The sequence below is a fragment of the Chiloscyllium punctatum genome, chromosome 24, assembly GCF_047496795.1.
Source record: "Chiloscyllium punctatum isolate Juve2018m chromosome 24, sChiPun1.3, whole genome shotgun sequence".
NCBI classification, from domain to species: Eukaryota; Metazoa; Chordata; class Chondrichthyes; order Orectolobiformes; family Hemiscylliidae; genus Chiloscyllium; species Chiloscyllium punctatum.
Window position 1 is genome coordinate 63,018,098 of NC_092762.1, and position 21,460 is coordinate 63,039,557.

The 21,460-nt window shown below is 41.2% G+C and overlaps 1 protein-coding gene across 1 annotated transcript in view; it reads left to right on the forward strand.

Moving 5' to 3' along the window:
* zap70 (zeta chain of T cell receptor associated protein kinase 70) overlaps positions 1 to 21,460 on the forward strand; it is a 98,527-nt gene that overhangs the window by 64,540 nt on the left and 12,527 nt on the right. The window contains exons 3-9 of the mRNA XM_072593584.1: positions 1,910 to 2,070; positions 5,873 to 6,011; positions 7,516 to 7,597; positions 10,749 to 10,780; positions 11,796 to 11,856; positions 20,294 to 20,471; positions 20,884 to 21,090. Coding sequence (XP_072449685.1) covers positions 1,910 to 2,070; positions 5,873 to 6,011; positions 7,516 to 7,597; positions 10,749 to 10,780; positions 11,796 to 11,856; positions 20,294 to 20,471; positions 20,884 to 21,090 — 860 coding nt within the window. The remainder of the gene's footprint in view (positions 1 to 1,909; positions 2,071 to 5,872; positions 6,012 to 7,515; positions 7,598 to 10,748; positions 10,781 to 11,795; positions 11,857 to 20,293; positions 20,472 to 20,883; positions 21,091 to 21,460) is intronic.

Below are 21,460 nucleotides of genomic sequence, written 5' to 3' on the forward strand. Positions count from 1 at the left end.
CACCAACCCAGCAGAAAGCAGACCTACACAGTCTACAATTCATCCCCCTCACTCATTATCTTCAACCTTTTGTTTTTCTCATGATTCATATGACTAAAAACTACTTTGCGAGATACCAGACAAAAAAAACCAAGAGGGAACGATAAAATAAATGTTACTGTGGAGAATCCTAAATGAGAAATGTAACAGTGTAACTAGAAATCCTTTCCATTCTGTGATACTGCCCATGTATTTTCAACAAAGCGTGGGGCAGACTGCTTGAATTCTAAGTCTGACTGCCTTATGTGTTCTTGGCCAGCTGATGCCCTTTGGGATTGGGGTGCAGAAAAGGTTGCTCTGTTTTCACCTGTGCAGGTGTAGCCATCAGGATAGGAGGAAGCATTTGTAACTTGCACTGTTTGTGGGAGGTATGCAAGAAGTTGAGGTATTTTGAGCATTTTCCAATTCCATGCTCTCATTCTCCATCTTCAATGGTTCACTTGCATTTCCTGTGGAGTAAGAGTCAGGGAATCACTCTGCTGCCCTCCAAACGGGCTCTGAAGTATTTAGGTAATTTTTTTTTGTCGATTAGGTGGCATTTTAATCATGCAAGTTATTGCTGAGAGCAATCAGGTACTTGGTGAACTGCTTCATTGGCTGCTGATTGCTGTTGACTAGTCTTTGTTTCAAAGTAAACATCAATGTAAGGGACTGAGGCATCTTGGCATTGATAGATGAGACAGATACCTCCGTTCTCCCTCCAATCTGAAGGATAAATAGAACTCACATTTTTTGCTGCTGCTCCAGACTCATTGAACTTCTTCAACATACACTCCAGAACTTGCAGGGTCAAGTGTCTATTGCAGGAACTTAGACAGATTGCTGTATCTGTCCCCAAAAATGTGCCTCTTTGCTTCTTGAACTGGATTGGATATACGCTTGATGCAGGCTCCTTGCACCTTGCATAAGAAATTAAACCGACAGGCTGCCTCCACTTGGCCTCCACTCCACTTTAACTTTTTAAACAACAATCCAAGATGGACTTCTATGCAGCCCCAGCAAGATCTTACTCTCAAAGATTCCTGACCAGACAGATCTTGGAGTGTCTGAATAATGGCAGCACTAAGCAGGAGTGCTGGCCATTGCTTGCACTGCTGGTAAGTCAAAGAGGTGGCAGTCAGTGACAAAACTGTGTGTTTGGTCTGAAATCTCATACGAACCAGGCCAATAGGCCATTCTGAGGGACAGGAAGAGAATTCTGGACAGAGAAGGACAAAAGATGGCAAATTGCGTCAATGGCTCCCCAGTTGACACGGGGGATCCCAGTGGGATACCTATTGAATTGGATAAATGTTGAGATGCGATCCTTAATTGGCAACTTTAGGGCCTCAACTGAGCCATGGGTGGGCTGTGCACCCATCAACTCCCCTATCTACTGCCCATAAAATCCTGGAGGGACTGATAGGTGGACTGGTGATGGGCACTCAGCCAAGGTTATGTGCCTATGGTGTCTGGTTCACTAAATAGCTGCCTGTCTCAGGAGCTCCATTGAGCTTCATGTGACTGAGCAGTCGGAGGTGGTGCTTACTCAGAGTGAGTCACCCCCTCGCAGCAGTCATCGTCCTCCATCAATAGCACCTCCTAAATGCTATCTCTAAGACTTGTAGCAGATTCAAGATATAAATTGCAGCAAACAAGTCAATTCAAGTCAGGCCACTTTAAGTATCATACAGCCCCCATAACTTAATTTGCTCAGCAGTTAGTTGGGAAGCCAGCACCTTTGTGCCATCAAGGTCAGGCATGCTAAGACCCAGACTTTCTCTCTTCCCAATGGATGAAATGATCTTTCTCAACTGATTAACAGTTTTAAGTGCTTGCTGATTATTTGGGATTGAATTTTAATGGAGTTTTATTCTGTTTCTCTTTTCAGGGTGAAGCATTGGAACAGGCAATTATCAGTCAAGCTCCACAATTACAGAAGCTGATTGCAAGCACTGCACATGAGAAGATGGCCTGGTACCATGGTCCCATTAGTCGTGGAGATGCAGAACAACGCCTATACTTTGGTGCACAGCCAGATGGGAAATTTCTGTAAGTTTTGCCTTTCCTCCTTATACTTTCAAAGTTCTTCTTAAATGACAGCATTAATCATGTGATGGGTTAGATTCTGAGGGATTAGTGCTATGACACTTTTGCTGTAGTGCAGGACACCTCTACACCATCTCATACACTAGACAGAACAGTTCCATCAAAACTGCATGATCCATACAATTCACAGGCTGATCAGAATAGTGCTTATGATGTCTGGACACAACAGATAGAATTGAAGTGTACCAATGTACCAAAGTCCCGAGTGTTACTATCATGTGATGGATATTGGAACTGCACAACTGACGTTATGGAGGAAAGCCAGGTGGAGCCAAACAAGCAGCACAACCACCATCTATTGTAAGGCCCCTAAAATTACCTTCATTATATATCAGTGTCTAACTTTAAACTCCTTTCACAGGTCATTGGGCCAACATGTGTGAGCTTTTTCCAGTGTTAAAACAAGTATTCAGGTCACTCTGAGTGCACAGACACCATGCTCAAATGTGGTTTCCAATGAAAACCGGATGCTTAAAGACACTTTTAATATACCACGCAAAATATTGGGGCCAGTATTTCCGAACCTTGTTATGTGAAGTGACAAATAACGAGAAAGCCAGGAGGGAACTTAGTGACATTTAGTTTAAAGAATGGGGAAGATTGCAGAGGAAGATTGCAGTAAATATTCCAATATTCTTCCTCATTTACTGAACTTCCACAAATAGAAATATATCAAAGTCCAAAAATTGCCAGTAAACTTACTGGCTTCAGTTTGCTCTGGTGAAGCAACATAGAATCAGCAGAAGTGCAATGGCAGGGCACAGCAAGAGAAACTTCAAAATGGTATACAGCTTCAAAGAGCAGTTGAAGTTAACAAGGGAATAGGAACAAAGGATGCTCCCTGAATGCGTAAGGCAAGCACCTGGAAAACAGGGAAAGATATTAACATACAGTTTTGTAGAGTGTGGGTAAACAAAACTGGAAACATAAAAAAGGGGAACAAACTTTTATAGGGGCAACAGCAAAAAAAAGTCAAGAAAATACTCCTTAACCATAAAAAGAAAGATTGCAAGCTGACAGTCTGAAAGAAACAAATAACAATCATTCTTGATTGCTGAAGAGAAGGAATTCAAACATTTCAAACTAAAATATGGAGAACCTCATCGAGATATTGGGTGATCCATCATCCAGATATCAAAGGATCCTTCCTAGATTGATCCAACTCTGTTTACACTCTTTCGTAGTTTAAAGACTAGTGCCGTATGCAAATTATGTAGATGATAATTTCCGATAGTTTTCAACCTAGGAATGCTGAATGAAGTTTGAGAGAAAAGAGAAGGGACTCTGACCAAAATCTTCACATCATCGTAAATTACAGAACTTTCTTGGACTACTAGGATGGTTTCAATATAGCGGGTTCACCCAAAATAGGAATCAATGATAAGCCAAGTATCTATAACTAGATCAGATTTAAGCTCCGCAGTCCTGCCACATCCAGTCTTGAATGGTGGTGGACAATTAAATAAGAAGGAGGTTCCGCAAATATCCCCATCCTCAGTGATGGAAGAGCCCAATGCATCAGTGCAAAAGAGAAGGCTGAAGCATTCACAATAATCTTTAGTCAGAAGTGCTAAGTAGATGATCCATCTCGACGTCCTCCAGTGGTGCCCTGCATCACACATATCAGTCTTCATTCCATATGATATCAATACATGGTTGGAGGCACTGGATACTGCAAAGGCAATGGGCTCGAGCAACATTCTGGCAATAGTACTTGTTCTCCAGCACTTGCTGCTCCCCTGGCCAAGCTCTTCCAATACAGTTACAGCACTGCAAGCTATCCGAAAATGTCCAGTATATAGAAACTAGGATAAATCCAACCCGGCTAATTACTGCACCATCAGTCTACTGTCAATCATCAGTAAAGTGATGGAAGGTGTTTCCAACAGTGCTAACAGTGCAATAACTTGCCCAGTGATACCCAGTTTGGGTTCCACTAGTGTCATTCAGCTCGTGACCTCAAACATGGATGAAAGAGTTAAATTCCAGATGTGAGGTGGAAATGATAGCCCTTGACATCAAAGCTACATTCGAGCATAGCATCAAGAAGCCCTAGTAAAACTGGAATCAATGGTATCAGGGGCAAACTCTATGCTGGTTAGAGTCATACCTGACACATAGGAAGATGGCCGTTGTTGTCAGAGGTCAGTCATCTCAGCTCCAGGACATTTCCGCAAGAGTTCCTCAGAGTAGTGTCCTAGGTCCAACCATCTTCAGCTGCTTCATCAATGACCTTCTCTCCATCATAAGGTTAGAAGTGGGGAAGTTCACCGATGATTGCACAATGTTGAGCACCATTTGCAATTCCTCAGACACTGACACAGTCAATGTCCAAATGCACCAAGATCTGGGCAATATTCAGGCTTGGGCTGACAAGTGGCAAGAAACATTCATACCAATGAATGCCAGGCTACAACCATTACCAATAAAAGACCCTTGACATTCAATGGTGTTGCCATCACTGAATCCCCCATTTATCAACACCCTGGGGGTTACCATTGACCAGAAGTTCAACTGGACTCACCACATGAACACAGTGGCTGCAAGAGCAAAGTCAGAAGTCACATGACATCAGGCTATAGTCCAACAGGCTTATTTGAAATCACAAGCTTTTGGAGCACTCCTCCTTTGTCATGTTCACTCCCTCCACCACTGATGTTCAGTAGCAGCAGTGTGTTAATATTGACAAGATGCACTGAGGAATTTACCAAGTTCCTCATACAACACTTTCCAAACCCATGACCACTTTCACCTAGAAGGACGAGGGCAGCAGATGTATGGAAACGCCACCACCTTCAAGTTCCTCTCCAAGCCATCCTGACTTGGAAATATATCGTCGTTCCTTCACTGTTGCTGGGTCAAAATCCTGGAAGTCCCTCCCTTTGGATCAACCCACAGCAGGTGGACTGCAACTATTCAAGAAAGCAGCTCACCACCACCCTCTCAAGGGCAACTAGGGACAGGCAATAAGTGCTGGCCAGCCATGACACCTACATCCCACAAAATGAATAAATAAAAAAAACTAGCCTTCCATCATTGCTAGAAGGTGTAAAATGAGATAAAATTAATATTCGTTTAGACAAATAAAGGCCAGTAATGGAAAGCCAATAAGAATTTGTAAAAGAAAATCCAAATCTGACAAATTGAGCGGAGAACTTCAGGTATTAATGAAGTTCATCAGTAAAATAAATGGATGGGAAATGCCTCTGTAGATTTTCAGAAGGTATTAATGATAAAATAAAAGCGCAGGATATTAAAGTAAATAGCTCCACGTCCAAACTATCGGTTGGATATGTAAGTCTGTGTTGAAGACAAGGGGAATTTAAGGACTGGTGCAATACTAAGGCCTCATCATTACTGCCAGGAAACAGGGTGAGACACAATTATTTGCAACCTGAGGTCACAGATGAGTTGAACATTCAGGGATTCAAATTCCTCCACTTACAAAATATTGTTGTTTCTTGAATGAGGTAATGTAAAACAAAACATGTGTGCAGTCACTTACTCTTGGGAAAATCCAATGTTCCAGATAGGTCTGGCACCTCACTTCACTCCAGATCTGTAGTTTGTGTGAATGATGATGTAATTCGGAAGGTAAAATATGATTCAGGCCCTTTAACTTTGAAACCTTCAGTCTTACTTTCTTGTCAATGGCAAACAGTTTATCTCCACCTTTCCTAAATGATATTAAACATTTTAAAATAACTGTTTAATTAATTTCTAAGATTTTATTCTTATGTTCTAGGGTGAGACAGCGCAAAGAGGCTGGAGGATATGCTCTTTCTGTGTTATATGGAAAATCAGCCTACCATTACATTGTAGACTTAGACAAATCTGGAAAGTTTGCCATTCCTGATGGATCAAAGTTTGATACTCTTTGGCAGGTATACAATAATTACTCTGAACTCATTGGGCGTGGAAATCCCTTGCATGACACTGTGTTAGTGAAGTTTCCTGTGTTACTGGCCTTTGCCTGCCTTACGCACCAGGAAGTTTTAAGTTAACATTATCCGGATGCCATACTATCCAAGTGGTAAATGCATTGCTAGACTACACAAGACCAGACAATACAGTCACAGATTACTCTGCAAACAACAGACATCCTATTGCTAGATGGGCCCTGGCACTGATATGACTTAAAGTTACAGGCACCCAAGTTGCAGATAAAATGATTTTCAGAAAATTCTGCTGTTGCAATGTGTCTGGAGGGTTTTTGGTGGAGTTGTGGTGAGCTTGTGGACTTGCCAGAGAGTGTTGCTACATTAATGAGGTAGAGAAGTAATTGTCCTGTGCTCACAAAAGCTTCAACACATATGGCAGCAACCGTGGCAACATCTCTGAATCAGCAGCACAATAGAGTAGAGGCTGCAGGAAGGGCATAATGCCCTCTGCCAACCTGGCAACAGACTTCCCGACATGCCTTGACAGTCACAGGATGCTGTTTGACAGAGCAGCACCTTGTATGCCCATCTCCTGAATGTCGCCCCCATTAAGTTCCTTATGTGAGTTCACAACAGCAGAACTCCTCAGTATTAGGCTTCCTGGTGAGCTGGCAAATTACCTTTGCCCATGCGTTGACTGGAGCCTTTCATGCTTGGTGATGTGTTGAGCCAAAACCCATATTTGCTCCTAGTATCAGTATCTAAGCTGGTGACTCCAGTGTCAGGACTAGTGGAGGGGCCTCTTCATCAGTGCTTTGTTATTCTCTCTCTGTCTCTGTCTCTGTCTCTCTCTCTCTCTCTCTCTCTCTTTCTGTCTTCTGGGCTACTGTGACCAGGCAGGAGGGTGGAAGGGGACATTGGGGGGCAAGAAGGGCCTGGTCCATCATATCATGGAGAGTGACTTGAACCTGGAGCTTCTGGTTAAGAGGCAGTACACTACCCACTACACATCCACAAACTTAAACTTGGTGAAACCATTCCCTGTATTTACTGTCATTTTCATGGAAGGTTTTCCTTTAAAGTGAATATTAGGTTTATGTAGTCAGAGGAAACATGTTAAAAATATGAGATTTACATTACTTAAAATACAGAAGTAGTATTCATGGCCTTAAAACTATTTTAGAGTTCTTCAAAAAGACAAAATCTGTGGCTTTAGATCTTCACATATAAGAGTTTCTCCTTACCCTGGTTTTACTGTTGAATTTTTCACGTTATTTCTACAGTTCCTCAGTTCTTGTCCTCTTGACGAGTGAAAACAGCCTGCTTCTTTCTGTGTTAAGCTTTTACATTGCTACCATGACCCGTTATAATTGATTGTCAAGAAGCATCAAACTAAATTTGTCACAAAGTGGCTAAACTTGGAGCTGAGGTTTTCAATCAATTGAAAAATTGATTTAGTTGTACATACTTGTTCAATACCACCAAGCTATGTATTTTTGTTTTAAAGCTGGTGGAATACTTAAAGCTCAAGTCTGATGGGGTGATACACGTATTACGTGAAGCTTGCAATAATCCAAGCCAACCTGCTGGTAAGTCAAAACATGGTATTCATATGCTGACGAAGCAACTTCAGTTCACCTTCACTAATTAAATAAACAAGATACCAGGGGTGCAGATGTATTAAAAATAAATGCAATAACTGATTTTGTTCTCAACTGCAGAGAAAAAGAAAGGTCTTGTTCTGTGCTGAGTTAACTTGTCTGAACTGGAACTGACATGCAGGAGGTCTTGAAAAAAACATTTAGGTGGATAAATCACCTGATCAAGTAACGCAGGACACTATAGTAAGTTAAGGAAGAAATTGCGTGCCCCCAAGGAGAGATATTTGTATCATCTAGAGCCATGGGTGAGGTGGCAGAGGACTGGAGAGTGGCTAATGTTGTGACTTTATTTAAGAAAGGCTGTAAGGAGTAGCCTGAGAACATAGATGGGTGAATCTGATGTCGGTGGTGGGAAAGACATTGGAGGGGATTCTGAGAGATAGGAATTACATGCATTTGGAAATGCAAGGACTGATTAGGAATCGCTTTGTATGTGGGGAATCATGTCTCACAAACTTGGCTGAGTTTTTTGAGGAGGTAACCAAGAAGATAAATGAGGGCTGAATGGTAGACAGTGTCTACATGGACTTTAGTGAAGCCTTTGTCAAGGTTCCACTTGGTAGACTGGTTAGTAAAGTTAGATCACTTGAGATTCAGGGAGACCTTGCCAATTGGATACAAAATTGGCCTGACGGTAGGATGATCTATCTCAATTCCAGAATTTCAATGATGAGAGGAAGAAAGCATATGTGATGGAAGGAGAGGATAATACTCCTAATGCATATGGAGGAGAATGGTCTGTTGCCCTTGCAGATTATATAACCACAGACTATTTGAAAGATTTTCATATTTGAGGAATGGAGACCTGTACAAATATCTCTTGTGTTAAGGCTAATTATTGTACACAAGTTGTAAAATATTAAAGTTGTTGATCTTTACTGGCTTCTTTTGCATTTAATTAGGATATTGAAATCATAAGGTCCTGTTTGTTCTTTGATTGTTTATAACAACAGTAGTTTATGTGAGAAGTGGTGGATGAATTCTGAGGATAGCAATGTATAACATGCCATATTCCCATTGTTTATCCATTACAGAAGAACCACTGCTGGCGGTAGTTTTTGACTTTGCTGCCTGGATAGTGTTGTGGCAAGATAGATTGACCATCTGTCATAGAAGTCGTCACTTTTACTTCTGTTAGAAAAATAAAGTAATGATCAACAGTAATGTTAGAGTACAAATTGGCCATACAATTTTTAAAATGAACAAATATTGTAAAGAGTTCATGAAGCATGGATGTCATGTGGCTGTCACACTGACCTACAAGGCTGGATTTTCTTACCAATACTGAAAAATGTAGTCAGATGGTACAATGCAGTGTATTCTTTGAAAGTGTAACTGTAACCTTTTCTGATCTGGCAAGGCCAGTAAACATTTTCCAATGTTGGATAACTGTATGTGGCGCAGTTGAGTTGACACAAACTGTCCTCAACATCCTTTCCAGCGGCCCACATGCTCACCCGAACAAAATCTCCCTCCACAAGAGGGAGCACCTCCACATCAGAATTTGAAAAGTGGAAAGACAGTGGATCCTCTGTACGTAATTGCTGGAAAATATTGGCTCTGTGCATTAGAAAATACAGTGAGGAAGCCTATCTCTTCAGGCTGCTGAGCAATTTAAACCTTGCTGCATCGTTGTTGACTGTTCAGCTATTTTCCACACCAAATGGTAACACTGGCAGTGAGAACCATTCTCTAGAGTTTCATCAGAACATTCATTTGAGGCTAAGTTGGTTAGTTCAGTTGGCTGGACAGCTGGTTTGTGATGCAGAGTGATGCTAGAATATTGGTTCAGTTCCCACTCTGGCTCATATTATCATCAAGAGCCTGCCCTCTCAATCTCTCCCTTACCTGAGGTATGGTGATCCTCATGTTAAGCCACCACCAGTCACCTCTCTTTATTGAGAGAGCAACCAGTAGGACTATGGCAACTTCACTTTCGCCTAATTCCTGGAAGCACTCCAGACAGAATGAAGCAATTAACAAGGCTACTTACATACACCTAGCAACCTTATTATTGATGTGGTCTGAGAAAATGCATGGCATGCCATCAGATTTATGTCTTTCCTTTGCCTTCAATGAGGAAATCTGCCCTAAAGTCAATCCTTATCATCCCCCAGAAAAAAACACTGAAGCTGGGTTTGTGAAGAGGAAACCACATTCCAGCAATCTGTGATAAACTGTTAGAAATCTAGAGGTTGCATTATTCCATTACCTTCTGCTCATTTGTCACCAAATTCTTTTCCTTTTTTGTCATCGGTGGGTCTGACGTGTAAAAGCATATCACAATGCACAAAAGTTGCAAAATCAAGTCACTGAAAAGCCCATCACACAGGCTCAGATTTTGCATGCCTTTTTTTTTGGAGTACAGATTTTATGTTGGACATTGCTCCCCTTAGTGCAGAGAAATATCGGATTTCTAATAAATCGGCCAGCCTGTTCATTTAAACAAGCAGATATGCCTCGTCTTATGTGTTACATTGTCAATGTTCTGACAGAGAGTCAACTCAGTTCTGAACTTCCTTAACTAGACATATTTTCTTTGAATTATCTCCTCTCAAGTAGGACTGAGACTACTTTGTTATGAAATAACTTGCTTCTCTAAGATATAAACACCCGCAGTTATTACCTGGAAGTCAGGTAATGTCAATCCATGGTACGCATTTACAGTAGCTATATGAAGTACATTAACTTTTGCATTATGTTGGAAAGATGCAGGGGATGATATGTAATGAAGTTTCCATATTAGTTCATAAAAGATTTAAAATGAAGAGAAGTGGTATGAGTTCCTGATGACTTGCCAATAGCCCTATGAATTTAATTAACTTTTGCTGTGTATGGATCAGTTGTGAACAACACTCACTCGACTGAAGATTTGAAGGATCTAATAGAATTAAAGACTATTGAGGAGTTGTCAGCTTTCGAGAGGAAGGGAGGAGGAGAAAAGGAAGAAAAAAGAACTTTGGCTAATTGGATTTTCTAGTATGACAACTTTGCAAAGGCAAGTTTGAGGAAACATACAACAGAAAAATCTCATAAAAGATGTCAGCTTTATTGATTTTAACTCATTTATACCTTACAGAACCAGTGAGACCGCCTTCACTTCCTCCTAATGTAAGTATAAGTTCAATATAGTAGTAAAATGTTCAACCTTTGTGCTTTGAGATCATACAACTTGACAGAACCAATGAATCATCGCATTGTTGACTTTTTGAAAACAATCCTCATTTAATGGCAATTCCTAATTTTGAAAAAAAAATTTCAATAATTATCAACATCTTTTCATAAATACTATTATGCATCTTATTTCAACCATTGTTCCAGGTGGAGAAATCTGTGACAAGCAACTTTTCCTTCATTATATTGGTGATGACCTTATGTTTATTCCTGTTAGTTTCTGGTAATGACTGAAGTAAATAGGTTTTTCTCAGTTTGACTTACTGCTCCAGTCCTGAATGGGTTACATTTTGCCCTTGCCAATAGAGTTTTTTTTTAACGGGATTCTACATTGGAATTTGCAATATTTGGAAAGCATTTTTTGCCAAGTGTCCCCTGACATGTTGGACCTGTGTAAGAAAGGCAAGCGCCTGAGTACCTCCTTCACCAATCATTTCAAATCGTTGTTAAGCACAGTGTGGAGATTGGACCAGGAATTGCCAGTTACAACATTCTTTGCTATATATAGTCAGGACAGAAAATAAAATTAAAGGCGAAGGCAAAATACTGGATTAAAAGGGAATTTTACAAAAAATGTAAACTTTCCACAGTAATCAAAATCTGAAGGGAATAAAGTCTAGATTTGTAAAAATGAATCCTCATTTGGAGTAACATTGCTTGGCATTAATTAAGAGTTATTTGCCTTGAATGAACATACACCATCTAAATTATCACAAATTTAATAGATTTAGAGTATTATTTATTTTCAGCCTCATGTTCAATTTTCCAGCTATCGCAGTACTTCATTCCTAAGTAAAGAATAGGATGATAATGGATAAGACAGCCATAGCCTCACAGCTGTACTTGAGACCACAAACTAACTGTGAATAAGGCCACAGGAGATCATCTAGCCCTTCATAAGTAAGGTTGATGACTTTGCTTAAACTTGATAATATCTGTCCTTCATTTTCAGCGACAAAGTGCAATCAGCCTTGCTTGTAACCCAGATGGATACACGCCAGAACCAATTGGAGGTGAGTTCAGAGTAGCTCTGTATTAAGTTGGTTGTAATAAAGATTATGAAGATAAATGGCAGATCTTTGACTGCTGGTGTTCTTTGTGGTCACATTTTGTAAAGTAATAATTAGAGAATGCAGCTTTAGGAGTCAGTCTTATGGGTTTTGGCAAAGTGTCAGTTTTACTGAGTTTCCTGGAGGGTTTTATCTCCACAGGTCCTAGAGGGTTCTGACACCAGAATCATAGCAAACTAGCCTCATTAACTGAAACAAAAACAGAAGTTACTGGAAAAGCTCAGCAGTCTGGCAGTATCTGTGAAGAGAAATCAAAGTTAACATTTCAGGTCCAGTGACCTTTTCTCAGAATGGCCTCATTAACTACCAATCCTTCCCCTATGGCACCATTCACATCTGATTCTAGCCCCATTCTACCACCTACCATTGCTGGAACATGGCTGGAATATGCCGGAATTGACCAGCGTCTCTGCTGCCACCTTTATCTTCACCAGGTTGTTGTACACCTGGAAAAGTACTGCTAGTTTGGAGCTGTCCTGCACATTTGCTGCAATTTGTCCCAGACATGGCAGAGAAAGGAGAATTGGCATCTGGATGGGTATATGAATAGGAAGGGATTAGAGGGATACGAGCCAAGTGCTGGCAAAATGGACTAGATTAGGTTAGGATATCTGGTCAGCATGGACGAGTTGGACCGAAGGGTCTGTTTCTGTGCTGTACATCTCTATGGTGCCTCACTTTGTAGCCAGGGAGCTGAAGGTCTTAGTGGATGGGATGATACAGAGGTGGGAGACCCTGCTCCCCCCAGACCAGTGGAGGAGGTCACATCATGAGATCATGCCAGCCTGGGCTAAGGTTGTTGCCAGGGTCAGTGCCATCTTAGCTCTCTGGAGGAATGCACAGCATTGTAAGGAGATCAATAACCCTCTCCACTCCTCTAGTGTAAACACCATTACCTCCTCTCTGATACATCACGTTCATTCTGTCTCTGTTACTGCAAGAACCTCCCACCAAGGCTCATGCTACATCACTCTCACTACTATTTGCAACATCACCCCTCACTCGCTTTCACCGACCCCAGCCCCCAACATCACTAACCCTTCATAGCCCCAGCACTACTTTTGCACTTTCTGAGGATACCTCCCCACCTGCTACTGCAGAAACCACTGTATTACGCACTTCCTAATATCTTGATACCAGCCTCTATCTCATTTCAGAAATGAAAACAGGCCACAATAGACCAAAGAGTCAATACAGACCTTAAGACTATAAGAAATAGAACACTAGTAGGCTATTTGGCCCCGTGACCCTCTTCCACCTCTCAATAGGATCATGGCTGATCATGGTTCCTCCTATCCACTTTACTGTCTTTTCCCCATTCCCTTTATTGCTCTACTGACCAGCAATCTATCAATTTCACCGTTAAATATATCCAAATACTCTGCCCTGATAACTATCTGTGACAAAGAGTTGCAAAGACTTAAAACCCTCTGAGAGAAGAAATTCTTCCTTGTCTCAGTGTTAAGTTGGTGCTCTTCAATTCTGAGACAATGCCTTCTGGTCCTAAACTCTCCCATGAGGAGAACCACTCTCTCAGCATTTACCCTGTCAAGTCCCTTAAGAATCCTGTATGTCTCAATGCGATCAGCATCCATTCCCTTAAATTCTAATGAATACAGTCAACATGTGGCATTTGCTCACTAGAAAATACCTCCATACCAGAGATCATCCTTGTGAACCTTTTCTAAATGGCATCCTAAGAAATTATACCTTTCCCAAATTAAGGGGACCAATAGGGTGACACATTGGCTCGGTGGCTAGCACTACTGCCTCACAGCCTCAGGTGACTGTCTGAGTGGAGTTTGCACATTCTCCCTGTGCCTGTGTGTGCTTCCTCTGGATGCCTGGCTTCCTTCCACAGTTCAAAGATGTGCTGGTTAGGTGGATTGACCATGCTAAATTGCCCAATGTGACCAGGGATGTGCAGGCTTGGTGGATTAGTCATGTGAAATGCAATGCTATAGGGAAAGAGTAGCAGCGTAGGTCTAGGTGAGATGCTCCTTGGAGGGTTGGTAGACTTGATGGGCTGAATGGTCTGATTCCATACTGCCAGGATTCTATGAAAACTGCTGTCAGCACTGTAGATGTGGTCTCACCAGCACAGATGCAGTAAGACTTCACTTTTATACTCCAAACCCTTTGAAATTAGGGCCAGCATTCCATTAGCCTTCCTGTGTGCTCGCCTTCTGTGTTTTGTGCACAAGTACCTCCAAGTCTCTTTGTGCTTCAGCTTTCTGAAGTTTTTCTCTGTTTAAATAATACTATATTTTGTTCTCTGTTCCAAAATGAACATTTTCACATTTTTTCACATTGTGCTCCATTTGCCAACTTGTTGCCCACTTACTTAACTGACCACGGTGGTGGGCTACCTGACATTTGGCTGCTCATCCTTTATGAGGAGAGGATCCTGACACCTCAAGTGGCTAACTTACCTGTCCAAGCCCCTGGACTCATGTCAGAGGCTGCCCAACTTAATGTCCCAGGACCCCCGATTGAGGGCTCAGTGCATTTGCTTGCCTTCATTGATCAGTGCATTCTGTTCAGGAGATGGGATGTCATGTTACAGCTCTATAGGACATTGGTGAGGTCACTTTCAGAATACTGCATTCAGTTCTGGTCTCCTTGCTATCGGAAAGATGTTGTTAAACTTGAAAGAGTTCAGAAAAGATTCACAAGGGTGCTGCTGGGATTGGAGAGTTTGAGCAATAGGGAAAGGATGAACAGGTTGAGATCTTTTCTTTGGAGCATCGGAGGCTGAGGGGTGATCTATCGAGGTTTATAAAACCATGAGCAGGATGAATAGAGTTAATAGCCAAGATCTTTTTCCCAGTGTAAGGAAGAGCAAATCTAGAGGGCATAGGCTTATGGTGAGAGGAGAAAGAGTTAAAAGGGCATGAGGTGCAACCTTTTCACACAGAGGTTGGTCGAGTATAGAACGAGCCAGAGGAAGAGGTGGAAGCGGGTACAATTGCAACGTTAAAAGGCATCAGCATGGGTGCCTGAATAGGAAATGATTAGAGGGATATGGGCCAAATGCTGGTAAATGAAACTTGGTCAATTTAGAATATCTGGTCAGAACGGACAAGTGGATCAAAGGGTCTGTTTCCATGCTGTATAAGTCTATGTCTCTGATCTGATTGACGACTGCTGATAACCATGTCATGCTTCTGGGTTTGTATCTGTACTATGTGGCATAGTAGTACAGCAGTACTGTGAACCTGGTATCTCTGGCTGAGGAGTAAGATACAAAAAGGCAAGGTAAGGCAGGGATGCTAGAAGTACCCAGGCAGGCTCAGAGTGAGTGTGCGCTATGAAAGCGAGAGAAAAGCTCGGAGGTACAATGTGATCTGCTCCATGAGCTGGGTGTATACCCCTGAGTACGCAGTATCCTTGCTGCAGCATTATAATGATAGTTTCCTTTGCACCCTGAGGGGCAGCATTGAAGTACAGAAGCAAAATGTAAGTGGATCAGAGATGTGCTATATGGGTTCTTCGAAGTTGGCATGTGTTGGATGCCAGTGTCTGTGGAAGTGGGCTGTGGGTAGCTAGTGCCATTTGAGCATGTCCTGAGATGCTGTTGCATGGTGACCAACATAGAAGCTCATCACATCCAGCAGCTAATTATAGTCACCAGGTACCCATTCTGATTCCCTTATCAAGCACTCCTGTCATCTAGATTACTCATGGTGAATGATAAGCTAGAAAGCTGCATATTAATGACATGAAATCTGCAGTTCATAGAGTCATAGCAACATACAGCACAGAAACAGACCCTTCGGTCCAACTCGTCCATGCCAACCAGATATCCCAACCTAATCTCGTTGCCAGCACTTGGCCCATATCCCTCCAAACCCTTCCTATTTATATACCCATTAAGATACCTTTTAAATGTTGCAATTGTACCAGCCTCCACCACTTCCTCTGGCAGCTCATTCCATACACCTACCACCCTCTGTGTGAAAACGTTGCCCCTTAGGTCCCTTTTATATCTTGCCCCTCTCACCCTAAACCTATGCCCTCTAGTTCTGGACTTCCCCACCCCAGAGAAAAAATCTTGTCTATTTATCCTATCCATGCCCCTCATGATTTTATAAACCCCCATGTGGTCACCCCTCAGTCTTCGATGTTCCAGGGAAAACAGCTTTAGCCTATTCAGCATCTCCCTTTAGCTCAAATCCTCCAACCCTGGAACATCCTTGTGAATCTTTTCTGAACCCTTTCAAGTTTCACAACATCATTCCAATAGGAAGGAGACCAGAATTGCATGCAATATTCCAACAGTGGCCTAACCATTGTCCTGTACAGCTACAAGATGACCTCCCAACTCCTATACTCAATGCTCTGATCAATAAAGGAAAGCATACCAAAGGCCTTCTTCACTATCATATCTACCTGCAACTCCACTTTCAAGGAGCTATGAACCTGCACTAAAGATCTCTTTGTTCAGCAACACTCCCTAGGATCTTACCATTCAGTGTATAAGTCCTGCTAAGTTTTGCTTTTCCAAAATGCAGCATCTTGCATTAAATTAAACTCAACTGCCACTCCTCAGCCCATTGGCCCATCTGATCAAGATCCTGTTGTAATCTGAGGTAATCTTCTATGCTGTCCACTACACCTCCAATTTTGGTGTCATCTGCAAACTTATAATTAGCAACAAATAATCCGCATTAACTGGCAACCCGCCACCGCCAAGTGAGAATCACACCTTAACGCCTACACCTTTATTAAAACATGTAAGGTGTTGTTCGCAACATTGCAATAAGCCTTGCTAAATGTCTGAGGCAATTCAGACACATTCCTTGTGACAGCCCATTTTGTTCAGGCACTTATAACATTCTGCACTGGCTTTACAGCCTTGGTATTAGATAAAGTCACAGAAAAAGAGTTTTCAGTGTTTTGAAGAAAATGGTTTACATGTCTATGCACATTTATACAGGATTACTGAGAATCATCATGGAATCTCTACAGTGTGGAAACAGACCATTCAGCCCATTGAGTCCACACTGATGTTCCAGAGAGCATCCTACTCCCTGTCCTATCCCAGTAACCCTGCATTTTTCTTGAATAATCCACCAAGCCTACACATCCCTGGACACTACAGGGCAATTCAGCATGGCCAATTTACCTAACCTGCACATCTTTGACTATGGGAGGAAACCAGAGCACCTGGAGGAAACCCACGCAGACACAGAGAGAATGTGCAAACTCCACACAGACAGTGGTGAAATAATGCGGCAAAGTACTGATATGCTTCATCATTCTTTTTAAAAACATCTTTTATTTTGCCAATTATCTACCTTTCTTTCTTCTTCTGACTGAACTGGTTCCATCCTCCCCAAGGGATTGCTTATGGTTCCCACAAGCCTTCTAGTACCTCATCCAAATTACCACTATTTCTTTGAGTTGAAATGTATCAGCAAGCTACTTAACTAATGTTAGTAAGCTAGTTAGTAATTTTAAAGATTGCAACAGGTTTTGTAAAAATATTTAGAAAGTAAGTGAAGGTCAAGAGTGGACATTGGACCACTGGAAAATGAAGCTGGAGAAGTAGTAATGATTAGATTCCCTACAGTATGGAATCTAAGAAAAGATTGCAGAATACTTGTAAGTGTGTGGTAAAATTGGCTGAGTCAGCGTGGCTTCACCAAGGGAGGTCATGCCTGACAAAACTGTTCAAATTCTTTGAAGAGGTAATGAGCATGTTAGACAAAGGGGAGCCAGTGGACATGATCTATTTGATTTCCAGAAGGCCTTTGACAAGGTGCTACACAGAAGTCTGCTAAATAAGATAAGAGCCCATGGTGTTAGGGCAAGGTACTGGCAGGGATAGAGGATTTTCTGACTGGCAGAAGCAGAGAGTAGGGATAACAGGCTCTTTTTCAGGATGGCAGGCAGTGAGTAGTGGAGTTCTGCAGGGGTCAGTGTTGGAACCACAACTATTCACATTATACATTAATGATCTGGGCAAAGGGCAGTGTTACTAAGTTGCCAGATGACACAAAGGTAGAGGGACCGATAGTGTTGAGGAAGGGGGGAGACTGCTGAAGGATTTGGACAAGCTAGGAGAATGAGCAAAGAAGTGGCAGGTGGAATACAATGTGGGAAAATGTGAGCAATCCCTTGGGGAGGATGGAACCAGTTCAGTCAGAAGAAGAAAAAAAGGGAGATAATTGGCAAAATAAAAGATGTTTTTAAAAAGAATGATGAAGCATATCAGTACTTTGCTGCATTATTTCATCTTTAGTTGTTTAGATACCCAGTACGGTTAACAATTAGTTGGTTAGTGATGGCTCAGTGATTAGCACTGCTGTCTCACAATGCCAATGACGAGAGTTCAATTCCACCCCTGGGCCACTATCTGTGTGGAGTTTGCATTTTGGTAGGAGGAATCGAGGTGTAGACTAATTTCTAAACATGGAACAGTTTCAGAAATCTGAGGCACAAAAGGACTTGGAAGTTCTCGTTCAGAATTCTCTTAAGGTTAACATGCAGATTCAGTTGACAGTTAGGAAGGTAAAGCAATATTAGCATTCACTTCAAGAGGGCTAGAATAAAAGAGCAGAGATGTACTGCTGAGGCTTTGTAAGGATCTGGTCAGACTGCATTTGGAATATTATGAGCAGGTTTGCACCACGTATCTAAGGAAGGATGTGCTGGCATTGGAGGGGGTCTGCAGGAGGTTAACAAGAATGAGCCTGGGGATGAAGGGCTTGTCATATGAGGAGCAGTTGAGGACTCTGAGTCTGTACTCAATGGAGTTTAAAAGGGTGAAGGGAGATCTGATGGCAATTTACAGAATACTGAAAGGCTTGGATAGAGTGGACATGGAGAAACTGTTTCCAGTAGTGGGGAGACTAGGACCCGAGAGTGCAGCCTTAGAGCAGGGATGACCTTTTTGAACTGAAATGAAGAGGAATTTCTTCAGCCAGTGGGTTGTGAATCTGTAGAACTCATTGTAGGAGTGGTGGCCAATTCATTGTGTATTAAGACAGACATAGATAGTCCTTGATTTATAAGGGAATCAAGGGTAATGGGTAGAAGGCAGAAATGGGTTTGAGAAATATATTAGCCATGATTAAGTGGTGGAGCAGACAGAATGAGCTAAATGGTCTAATTCTACGCCTATTTTATGGTGTTATGGTCTACTGGCATTCACTGAGCTTAATTTTATTCCCGTAACACTTAACATCCTTCTAGAATCTACCTTTTCTAGGTCCATCAGAAGATAATTTCTCATTTTTTTAAACACCAATGAGTATCAACCAAACCTACTTATCCTTTTTTCATAGTACTCATTCCAGGAATCAGTCTCATGAATTTTCGATAGTTTCTCTCCATTGAAATCATATTCTGCTTTTCTCTTCTTCCTGCTAAATTGGACAAACTCACATTTTCCCATATTATATTTGATCTGTCACATTTTTGTTCACACACTTAACCTGCCCATGTCCCTCTGCAGATTTTTTTGTATGCTCCTTAAAACTTGCTTTCCAACCAATCTTTGTTTCATCAGCAAATTTGGCTGCAATAAATCATCCAAGTCATAAAACGCATCATAAATAGTTAAGGCCCAGCCCTGATTGCTGTGGCACTCTCCTTGTTATGGTTTGTTAATCTGAACATTATCCGTTTATTGTGACTTTTTGTTTCCTGTTAGTTACTCAATCCGCTAACCATGCTAATATATCACCTAAAAACCATGAATTGTTACTTTCTGCAATAAACTTTTATGCAGCACCACATCAAATTCCTTTTAGAAATCTAAATACATCACACCTACTTGTACTCCTTTATCAACTGTGTTTGTTGCATCCTCAAAGAACGCTAATGAATTTATCAAATATTATTTCCTGATCACAAAACGATATTGCCCTTGTCTTGATCATACTATGATTTTCTAAATGTACTGCTGCTACTTCCTTAATAAAGATTCTCGTATTTGTCCCAAAGACAGAGGGTAGACTAACTGACATATTGTTACCTCCTTGAAGAAAAGTACAACATTTGTGGTTTTGCAATTCTGTGGAACTTGCCCCCAAACCCAATGGAAGTTTGGAAAATTGCGAGCTATGCATGTCCTATTTCTGAGGCTGGAAAAAGAAACGTGTGCAACCCTTTCATTTTTTGCATTATCAGGGATCTTGAGGAGGTATAGCTCTCCATTGCAGTCACTTTGCTAGAGTCGACCTGTCAAGAGGCAACACCCTTATCTCCTGAATATAAATTATTTTGATCATTTGAAAGTTTGCATTCTTGCATTTGCTCTGATGAATACAACCTGAAAATTTTAGGCAACATGCCTTTCTTTCCAGCAATATTCATGTTTTGTACAACCACATTACCGTTCGAGTGTTTAATCATTCCAAAAACTTTCCAGATACAGGACGACGAGTTCTTCCTATGGATGCAGAGTCATATGTAAGCCCCTACAGTGACCCTGAAGAGTTAAAAGATAAGACATTGTACCTGAAGCGAGAATGCCTACTAATAGATGAAGTGGAGCTAGGATCTGGCAACTTTGGCTGTGTGAAGAAAGGAGTGTATAGGATGAGAAAGTAAGTAATTTAACTATATAAGTTACACATATAAGCCTTGAAAAGTAGCTTGAGGATTCAGTTAATAACCTTAACAATTTCGCCAGTCACAGCATCTGTCATGGCCGTCAAGGTAGATGTAACAATTGGCAGAAAACTAAATGATGAAAGAGGTGACAGACTGTCTAGTAAACAGCATAACAGCAGATCAAGGTAGATACAAAGTAAATTAGGAGAAAAAAAAATTAAAGAAAGTGGTACTAATGGAAAGCAAAACAATAAAACTTATTAGAAAGATAAATTGTTGTTGTCAATCTGGTTAAAAGAAAGAAACCAGAAGTGACTAAGACAATAAAAGATTTCCAATCTTATACATGTGCATTTTTCTTGAGCTTGTTCAATTCCTATTTACTGTTTTTATTTTTTTATCCAGGAAACAGATCGATGTCGCTATTAAAGTACTGAAAAATGATAATGAGAAATCTTTAAAGGAAGAATTAATGAAAGAGGCAGAATTTATGCAGAAACTGGACAATCCTTACATTGTGCGAATGATTGGAGTGTGTCAAGCAGAAAATCTGATGTTGGTGATGGAGATGGCTTCAGGAGGTCCCCTCAACAAATTTTTGTCTTCCAAAAAGTGAGCATTTGAGCTAACAGTAAATTTTTGGCTTTAAGTACACAGATTCTTCATTGAGATACATCCTGCACTCTTAAGAATAGACAGCTCAAAGTCTGGCAAAAGTTAAAAGCCTCCTCCATGATAAACCATAAGAATGCAATTGGAGTTTAATAGACACGAATAAGCTGCCACTGCTTGTCCATATAGGACCCAGTTAGTGTTTTATCACCAGGCAAATTTATTGTTGAGGTGCACACTTGTCACTTTGAGTTGATACTGTGGACACTTGATTCCAGATACGGAGAGTCATTGAGTCATGGAGTATAGAGCATGGAAATAGACCATTCGGATCAACTCGTATATGCCAACCAGGTTTCCAAAACTGAAC